The sequence below is a fragment of the Sprattus sprattus genome, assembly GCF_963457725.1.
Source record: "Sprattus sprattus genome assembly, chromosome: 17".
Classification (NCBI taxonomy): Eukaryota; Metazoa; Chordata; class Actinopteri; order Clupeiformes; family Clupeidae; genus Sprattus; species Sprattus sprattus.
In genome coordinates this window covers 7,287,459-7,298,094 of record NC_137915.1, presented here as the reverse complement: position 1 = coordinate 7,298,094, position 10,636 = coordinate 7,287,459, and the positions used below count along the sequence as shown (strand labels likewise).

At 45.0% G+C, this 10,636-nt stretch overlaps 1 protein-coding gene across 1 annotated transcript; it reads left to right on the top strand.

Annotated features, from left to right (window-relative positions):
* The first annotated feature begins 254 nt into the window (after positions 1-254).
* Positions 255-10,424, top strand: LOC308378032 (ras-related protein Rab-18-B-like). Its single transcript, XM_080854837.1, has 7 exons — positions 255-391; positions 2,692-2,747; positions 5,312-5,373; positions 6,016-6,088; positions 6,465-6,583; positions 6,693-6,759; positions 8,211-10,424. The coding sequence occupies exons 1-7, from the start codon at positions 324-326 to the stop codon at positions 8,378-8,380; spliced, it is 615 nt and encodes a 204-aa protein (XP_080710963.1). The 5' UTR covers positions 255-323; the 3' UTR covers positions 8,381-10,424.
* Positions 10,425-10,636: the final 212 nt, after the last annotated feature.

Genomic DNA, 10,636 nt, shown 5'->3' with positions numbered 1-10,636 from the left:
TGCCTGCTGTTGGATGTAGCATGCAATTCGTGAGGTAGCCACGGCCAGAGGCAGAAAGTGTCTTGCCATCCTGATAACATCATGAAACGCGCAGCTTAAGCCTCTATCTCTCTAATAGTGGATAGACCACTGCGCGTTTCATGTTGTTATCAGGATGGCAAGAACCTAGGGTTCGCGGCGGTAGCCAGTACTGTAGATGGCAGTGATGAGCCTTTTTCTAGGGTAAACCATTTCAGCTCAGCCAGGCGAAAAACTAAAAAAGAAACGTCGACTGTTGGGTTGTTGTTTTTCTCGTATTTTCTCCTAACTCTTCAGAATCAGTCATGGATGACGACGTTATCACAACGCTGAAAATATTGATAATTGGAGAAAGTGGTGTTGGAAAATCAAGGTGATTTATATTTGTTATTGTTATTTAGCGCTGTAATTTCAGCATCAGTGTTTAGCCTAAGTTGGCTAATGACTACAGCCCATTTGGACTTTGCTAGAGCTACTACTGTAAAGTTGTGTTTAGTCAACATAACGTTTACTCAGATAGCTTGTTAACAGCTGTTGTCGCCAGTGTTGCTGGCACAAGGTTGGAAATCCTGCCTTAACTGATCATTTAACTTAATCCATGTAATGAGAAGTGTAGCGAACATCACTGGTTTGTGGTGGTGCCCAGTCATAAAATGGTACACTGAAGTAACTTTAAATAAGCGAACAGGATGTCTGTGGTGGCCATATGTTGTGGCCAGCAAGGTGTGTGTTGTTTCCTGACATTAGTCCAATACGGCCATCTGAATATACTGTGTAGCCTAGTGTGTGTAGCATTCGCCTAAGCTGTGGGCTGACAGTTTAGCTACGAAGCTACCTACGTTAGGTGGTGACGTGTAGCTGGGTTGTCCATGTATCCTACATTCAGTGGAGATAACAGCACTTATATTGCTCTGACTCAACTTGTCTCATTAGATCTATAATGTATTCCATCGGCTCCTAATAGAATCTGAAGAGCTCATGAGTGGCCGCAGGCCATTTGATATTAACATACTTCTACAACTACGTCTTGTAGTTCACGACGACATTGAACTAGGGTGTACAACCTTTGGTGAAGAGCAGCAGAACACAGCTTTCCGTGTAAAGGCTGCCTAAATTCTGGTCCTGCAAATGAAGTGGACTTTCACTGACAAACATTGTTCACCAGTATTATTCGTTAAAATTGTACGCAGTCCTGTTTGGCGATAAAGTGAGTTTGGCGTTTCAGTCTTAAATAGTAGGCCTAATCAAGACAATTATGCGAATAGTAAATACATTTATATGTACCAATTTCAGATGAGGTGTAATTTGAGAAACTATGCTATTTCTGAAACAGTTGAATTCGCTTTTAATTATATTTTATTTAAAATATATGGACACAAAACTACTAAAAAAACGATTTTCCAAGTGACTATTTCAGGCAGACCAAGCCAATATCTGTATAAATTGCAATGCTGATGCAAGTTATCATACTGTAAAACCACCCCCAGAATAGAACATGAATAGGATGACTGTATTTAGTGTAGATTACAGCTGTGGAATTCAGTGTTTTCATGAATGGGTCATTTCCAACATTTATGAACTAGGCATGTTCTATCACACTGTTTTCAAATTTTCATTGATTTTCATTAAAAGTGTTAAGCCTCTTAAAACCCCCTTTCATTGACCCATGGTAGTTTATATTATGCTGGATTTATTCTGAGTAATTTCTCCAGAAACATAGCAAAATGAAATCTAAGCAATGACAGTTCACAAACAAGCAAAAATAACAATAGAAGCCCAGCTATTTGCCCCCTCTCCCTGTGTCTGTCAATGGAAAGTTTTTTTCATGGGAAGCTTGGGTAGGACCAGACACTTCTCACCTTCACTCCTTCTACCCTTCTCATTTTAAGTAGTTTTGCTCTGAGGTCTTTGGATTTTATCCACAGTGCTTTATTACCTTACCTAATACATGATCTCACTCCTGAATTCTCTAATATCCTCTGGTAAAAAAAAAAGTGTCTGCCTCTAAAGGACAGTGCTAAATCCTCAATACTTTTCTGCCCAGTTGGTGAGACTTCAAGAGAATTAGGGTAGCTCATCTACATATTAGGCTTAGCGTTTTACGATTGTCTCACTCTTTCAGATCCAGCAGCCATTTCTTAATCACCTCCTTTGGCATACCCTAGCCTAGTAGGAGACTATCATGTTCCCAGTAAATATGAAGAATATATCTGGCAGTTTGAACTTTCCCTTCGGGATGTCGACTGAGTAATTGTGGCGCAGCTGGAAAGGAAATGAGAAGGATCATCTAATGAAATGTGTATGGGGGGAGGGGGGGGGGGGGGACTGGAGAGATAACTACAAGGTAGCGCTTATTAATAATACAGGTCACCATAGTGAAACAAGAGGCCGTGCTCGTCCATAGTCTGAAGACTCAGGTCTGTTGTGCTTGCTGATGACGTGCGTATGCATTTCAGTAGGCCCTCAGCCCTGTGTTGGTCGTTAGGATTGGATCATAAGGACTGGTCCTCACCAAGAGTAGGGTTACTGGACAGATCCTTACAGCATATACAGTGACTCGCTGCACATCATTATGATGAGGTCATGTTGGTGATGAGGAATAGTGAAATGCTAATGTCTCTTTTGTTTGTTTGTTCTGTATTTTTTCTCTTTCTTTTTCATTCTTGTCTTTAGTCTTCTGCTGCGATTCACAGATGACACGTTCGATCCAGAACTTGCGGCTACTATTGGTGAGTATTTACCATATGCAAGCAACGACACGTATTCCTTCTGTCTCTCCCTCTTTCTCTCCCTCCCTCTTTGTTTCTCTCTTCCTCCCCTTTAATCTCAGTCTCTTCCTCTCACTCACACACACAGTTTCACTTTAAGTGATGGAGACGCTCCCGGTAAAAGCATTAAACAGTATATCTTAAGGAGAGCCGTGCAGACACTCCTGAGCTATGTCTGGGTAATAGACTCACACACACACTCACTCTCTCACATACACTCACTCTCTCTCTCACACACACATTCACTCTCTCTCACACACACACACACACACACACACAGACACACTCACTCTCACACACACATTCACTCTCTCTCTCACACACACACACACACACACACACACACACACACACACACACACACACACACACACATATACACACACACACACACACACACACACACACTCTCTCTTACACACACATACACACACACACATACATACACACACACACAGACACACACAGACACACAGACTCTCACACACTCACACACTCTCACACACACTAAGGCACTGCACAGTCACACAGAGTGGGAGCGCTATAAATCAGGAGTCCTGCGGTAGAGATGACGGCTCTTCATGGCTTCGCAGAGAGCGAGCCCTTCCTGTCCAGCCCCAGTAAAGAGCACTTGTCGACTGTGGGGCTGCACGCTTTTAAAACACGAGCCTCCTGTCTCAAGGTCTCTGTGCCCTCTCCCAAGCGACCCTGAAAACATTTAATAACTCACCTGGAAGAAGAAGAAAAAAAAAACTACACATATTGGGAGATGATTCATCACCCTGCCAATTGGCTGAGACATCCGAACTGCCAGAGCTCCCCTGCCATATGAGGGGGAGGGGGGAGTTCTGCGCTGGGGAGGGAAACCATAGAGGATCTTCAGGATAATATGGAGGGGAGAGTTCTGCACTGGGGAGGTAGACCATAGAGGATATTTCAGGATGATATGGAGGGGAGAGTTCTGCGCTGGGGAGTGAGACCATAGAGGATATTTCAGGATGATATGGAGGGGAGAGTTCTGCACTGGGGAGGGAGACCATAGAGGATATTTCAGGATGATATGGAGGGGAGAGTTCTGCGCTGGGGAGGGCAGTAGCAGAAGTGCTTCCCTGGCTGTGCTCCGCTGATCTGTGACGGCGCTCGGCGGCCACGGCAAACAGATGGAGCTCTGAAGAGTTATACCTGGGGCCGTTTATAGGTGTCCTGTCCGGTAATCCGTCATACTTAAATCAATGGTTAAAACATGTCTCTGAGATATTGTGGTAACAGGACACCTTGTTTTATTTATTACACACACGCACAGTTGGTCTCTCTTTCTCTCTGTCCTTTCCCCACACACACACACACACACACACACACACACACACACACACACACACACACACACACACACACACACACACACACCCCATCACCTGATCCATTATTAAACCTCTTCTCTCTTTTCTCCTGAGTGAGTGCTGAATGGCCTGTCTTGTGGATATATTGTCGGGAGACGTCTGTAAAATCACTCAACAGGAGCACGCCCCATCTCCCTGTGCTAACTTCAAGAATAGAATCTGCATGTGTTGTGTGTGTCTGAGCGAGTGTGGTGTGTCTGAGAGATTGCTGTGTGTGTGAGAGAGTGCTGTGTGTGTGTGTGTGTGAGTGAGTGAGTGAGTGAGTGCTGTGTGTGTGAGAGAGTGAGTGAGTGAGTGCTGTGTGTCTGAGCGAGTGTGGTGTGTCTGAGAGAGTGTGGTGTGTGTGAGAGAGTGCTGTGTGTGTGAGAAAGTGTGGTGTGTGTGAGAGTGGTGTGTGTGTGAGAGAGTGGTGTGTGTGTGAGAGAGTGGTGTGTGTGTGTGAGAGAGAGTGTGTGTGTGTGAGAGAATGTGTGTGTGTGAGAGAGCTTGGTGTGTGTGTGAGAGAGTGGTGTGTGTGTGTGTGAGAGAGTGGTGTGTGTGTGTGAGAGAGTGTGTGTGTGTGAGAGAGCTTGGTGTGTGTGAGCAAGCTTGGTGTGTGTGAGAGAGCCAGTCCGTATGATCATCGGAGCAGTCATGCTTGCATTGGCTTGGTTGCCAAGGCAATGCTGGCTGTCATTCAGCTGTGATGCATGTCCATGCTGTCTCATACCAGGGCTGCCTCAGGCTAGACTAGGACCCCTAGAGTGCTTATTAATATTAGATTAGTTTATCAAACACCTGGGGTTTCACAAAGTAGGATTAGTACATTATCCAGAGCACAGATTCAGTTAAGCCTGAAAGCAGAACCTTTAATATAAATCGACATACCAGAATTGAAAGGGGGGTTGATGTCAAGGATTTTACTGGGCAGAGAGGTCTGTCAACTCCCTAATCTTGTTTTGTGAGATGTCACCTTGGACGTTTGTTCAGGCCTTGCTGGGTCTTGTTTTGTGAGATGCCACCTTGGACATTTTGTTCAGGCTTTGCTTGGTCTTGCTTTCCATGTTTCATCACCAACCCTAACACAAAGTAGAAGGCCTAAGTGTCCACGACTTGTGTTTATATACTTCTGTGTTTGTGTCACAGGTGTGGATTTTAAGGTGAAGACCCTTACAGTGGATGGTAACAAAGCAAAACTTGCAATTTGGGTGAGTATGTATGTTTGTTTGTGTGTGTGTGTGAGAATTTGTGTGTGTGAGTGAGTGACTGAGAAGCCTCCCTTTCCCTGTTGTCGTTCTTACCCTGTTTTTGTGAATGGTCCTCAGAGCATTTAGTCCAGGCAGCAGCACAGTAGGTCCACACTTACACTCAGACAGCAGCAGAGGGCGCTGTACTCCCACACTTACACTCAAGCTGTTCAGCAAATGGAAATATTTCACTCTTATGTTAAATGGCATCATTTCAGATACCGGTGGGGCCACAGCCTTTTTGTTTACATTTGTTATGCATATAGACACACACACACACTCTAAGAGAGATGGAATTCTTATTTTTTTTATCTGATTCTGATCTGATTTTTCTGAGGATTAATTATGATTGTGTATAAATAATATTTACCTGTGTATACATTATATGAATATCTTGACAGAGTTTGTGCAATTAAAATGAAGCATGACTTTGAATGAATGTTATTTTGTTGTATTGCATTGTGCGTATTTAGTACCACAAAAAGATCTGACCGTGAGTGAGTGTGTGTGAGTGTTATTTGTTGTTGTTGTTAGTGTTATTGTTGTTGTTGTTGTTATTGTTGTTTTTGTAAGCTGAGCAGCCTGTGTTGTGTTATTTCACAGGACACCGCCGGTCAGGAGCGTTTCCGCACACTCACGCCCAGCTACTACAGAGGAGCTCAGGGAGTAATACTGGGTGAGTTGGCAAAGCCAGCACACACACACACACACACACACACGCACACACACACACACACACACACACACACACACACACACACACACACACACACACACACACACAAACACAATCATGAACTCCACACAAGCACAATGAATGCAATGTATTAGCAGGAGTGACCTTCCACCAGTTTGTAAGCGATCACAGACTTATACTGACATAGACTGACTTATGCTGACATAGACACTCTACATGGTAGGGTATGCTGGTGGTTCTAGCCAGACGCTCGGATGGCCAAAAGCAAGCTGAAGACTGTGACTTGGACGAATAGTGTTTCTGTTTCCCTTGTTTACATGCACTCAGCGTTGTTTGTTGTTGTTGTTTTTTACAGTCTATGATGTCACAAGAAGAGACACGTTTGCCAAACTGGACAACTGGCTGAATGAGCTGGAGACGTACTGCACACGAAACGACCTGGTGAAGATGCTGGTGGGAAACAAAATTGACAAAGTAGGTGTTGCCGTGGTGCAGGAGTTCACTTCCATGATGTGACTTTCAAAGCATATAGACTTACTCCAGGAAGGAGTTCATCAGAAGTCTCTTTCTCTTCGTTTTTTAGGATGGCCACGAGGTGGATAGAAGTGAAGGACTCAAGTTTGCGCGCAAACATTCCATGCTGTTTATAGGTAAGTCCAGGAGAAGACACTAGCAGGCCTCCTCTCTGTGTTTGTCCAATCAGGGAGCTTCCAAAGAGACAGACATCTCTACCAGCCAATCACTCTGCTTGATCATAGCCCTTTGAGGGGAACTGCGGCACTCCTACAGTGGCCGACGCTATGTGGCGGCTAGCAGAGACTGCTAACATCAAGAACTGCTCGAAGGAGTTCAGCGGAGTTCAGTTTCCTTCATGGCAGTTCTCTTCCTCTTCCAACTCATGGTTTGCTTCAGGCAGCGACATTGGCCGGGCCTTCTGACAGTGGCCTGCACTTTACATTATGAAGTACATTGCATTATAGATGAGGTCATCTCTTTTCGAAGCGTCAAACAGGAATTAGGGATTAAGTCAAAAATCCAGTGTGACACTGAAATTAGAGTGCTTCCGTCTCACGTTTCAGCTCCGTTTTTAGACCGCCTCGCTCCGCCAGGCTGAGCCGACCTCAGACCTCGACGCTTTGGCAGTTTTGTCGAGCCGACCGGACCGTGCTGTGTATATCTTAAAGCTGACGTCTTTTCCTACAAAATGGAAGTGCAGAGCCACATGCTTGGTTCACGTGTGTGTGTGTGTGCGCGTGTGTGTGCGTGTGTGCGTGTGTGTGCGTGTGTGTGTGTGTGTGTGTGTGTGTGTGTGTGTGTGTGTGTGTGTGTGTGTGTGTGTGTGTGTGTGTGTGTGTGTGTGTGTGTGTGTGTGTGTGTGTGTGTGTGTGTGTGTGTGTCTCGTGTCGTGTAAGCACATATCTGTCTGAATTAGCTGTATTTTAGACGGGCTATCGATGAGGGCAGCTCAGTGAAGACATAAGCAGATGGTACTGGGGCACTAAGCCCCCTGCCTGAGGCGGCCAAGCCAATCACGGGGCACGTGCCCTTCTGTAGGGCTCTGAGTGTTTTTCCCTCTGTCTCTGCCTCTGCCTCTGCCTCTGCCTCCTACATCTCATCACGTTGGCTTTTCCATCATTCAGCCGCTACTGGGTCTTCAAGGGCATCTCCCACCCAAAACCCTCTCATGTGTCTTTTCCATAAGAGTTCCTCTAGTTCCTAACCCTCTCATGGACCCTCTCCATAAGAGTTCCTCATTCCTAACCCTGTCATGTACCCTCTCCATAAGAGTTCCTCTAGTTCCTAAGCACTCCACTGATGATGTCCATTAGTTATGCTGAGGGGTAAGGTCGTTGGGCGGACGCATTGGTCTCGCATTAAAACGTTTCTGCTGGAAGTCTTCTGGTGCCAAACCTCAGACAAGTGAACCGAGCAGAAGAGGAACATAATGGTCATCGTTCACTGTGCCATGCCTTATGGATTTAATGGAATTTACAAATGGATGTTATTCTTCTCCCTCTCTTTTCCTCTCCTCCTCCTCCTCCTCCATGTGTTCTCTCCTCTGTATCTTCCGTGCTCTTTCTCTCTCCCCTCTGCCTGTCAGAGGCCAGTGCAAAGACCCGGGACGGGGTTCAGTGCTCGTTCGAGGAGCTGGTGGAGAAGATCCTGCAGACACCAGGCCTGTGGGAGAGCGAGGGGAGAGGAGGTGTCCAGCTGTCCGATGACGAGCAGATCGCCGCGGGGGGTTGCGGGGGCTACTGCTCCCTCATCTAATCCCTCCACAACACACACACACACACACACACACACACACACACACACACACACACACACACACACACACACACACACACACACACACACACACACACTTACACACACACACACACACACACACACACACACTTACACACATCTAGGAACACGCATCTGCTGAAAGGGAAAAACACATCACACGTGCACAGCCTCTCTCTTGCAGGTGTCTGTCTCTGTCCATCGCAGACATGCAAGTGCGCACACACACGCACACACACACGCACACGCACACGCACACACACACTTGCATACTCAAATACAGTACGTATACGTACTACCATACAGTACAGATCTCTCTCTGATATCAGGAAAACTAATCCTGATTTCACACTACTTTTTTTCACAAAGCCACAAAAAACATGAATGCTATCAGTGGAGAGCATACACATGACCTCACGACAGACTGAAGGAGAAAACCAGAGGCGGTGTCATCTGTCAGGACCGAATTATGCATTAACTCTCCGCCTGAGTGAGTGAGTTTCGACGACTCCAAGCAGTCCCAATAGTATTTGAATGCTTCCCTAATGCTAGCATAGTTCCTTTCATTTGTTCAAGATACCTGATCGCCCCTTTCTGTGAAGAGACATCAGCTAAAATGGTTTATTATTGCCCTGGAAATGGAAACTAAATTAAACCACAAAAAAGTAAGAGCACCTACAACTTCTACCAAAAGTAACTGCCAAAATATGACAAACACAATGGCTGAACGTTCTACTTTACAGGATGTGTTTGATTCCCTTTTTTAGTTATGTCTGATGTGACGTCTTTTCATTCTTTTCTCACTGAGTGCTGCTGCTCAAGCATGGTGGCAGACAGAAGACCAGACACTGTTCTGTGCTTGGCATGGCATTGCATTGCATGGCATGGCCTGCATTTTCTGTCTCCCACGAACCGAATGTTTCGCTTTTGTGTCGTGGTTAGGGTGGTAAATCCCCTCTTTAGCACACACACATGCACAGTGCCACTACAAAGCTCATGTGTCGAAAGCAAGTTTCCGACCATCGGGGCAGTGTTTGGATATCGCCAGACGCATCATCCAGAAGGCTGCTTTGGTGAACGTTTTGGAAACGTGTTTTTGGTGGTGTCCGTGTCGGGGCAATGCTTGGGCATAGAGTCTCAAGTGTCAAGGCAGGTGTGAGCGGCTGAAAGATGAAAGCCCTGCAGTAGTCTGTGTTTGGGCTGAGAGGGGCGCGTCCTCTGCATCTCAGCTCATCGGCCCGCGCGAGGTGGAAAAATCTGGAAAAGCATCGCCTGCTTAGCGGGAGAGGAGTGTGAGTCATAGGGGTGTGTACACAAGTCGTCAGACACAAAGACGGACAGAGACAGACAGACAGATAGACAGAAAGAAAGAAAGAAAGAACATAATGCCAGAGGAAAAAGTGGCTGTATGATACCCTTTACTCGTGTTTGCATTTTTTTCCCCATGCATTTTGTCATGATCCATTACTTTTTAGATTTTAATTCCATCCAGGTTGTCAACGCAATTGTAAAGACTGAAAGTACCAATTAACCCTTAGTAGCCTGGCAGAATGGGCCTGCCCCTGCCTGTTTGATTGATTGGTTAACTGGTTCCTATTTTTTTTGTTATGTGTGTCTCAAGAAAGCTCAGATGTGATTTCCTGGGAATTGAATGGGGAGTTTGTGTGACTACGTTTTATAATATTTTATCTACTTACATGTACACCATCTCTCTTTTTATTTTTTTTCAATGAAGGTTCTACAAAGATAGTTTTTTTTTTACTATAGAACTCAGATATCTGATTGAACTCATAGAAAGGAAATATGGAGATATCAGCCATTTATTTTCTTTAAAAAAAAATGAATAAATAAATTCCCTCGCTGAGCTGCAAAGAATGTAAATCCAGTCTAGTGAGTGGCATTGCTGAGCTTTTTGCATGTGTGTTTGTTTGTTTTGTTTTTTTTAAACCGACTGGAATTAATGTAAATTCTGACCAGTACTATTCTTGTTTGTAATTTTAGAAAGCTATTACATTAACTATTACAAAACTATTTACATTAAATGATAATAATTTAAAAAAAAAAACATTGTGTCTTTCAAATTGTCCAAATATCCTCATCAACCCTCCACAGGCTTTGGTCATAGGAACACTAGTGTGGGAATTCTGGGGAATCTCCGCTTGTTCAGGCGGTGTCCTCACATGGACCTAAATCATTCGCCCCTCTGACAGTCCAAGGCCGTTTCTATGGCAATAA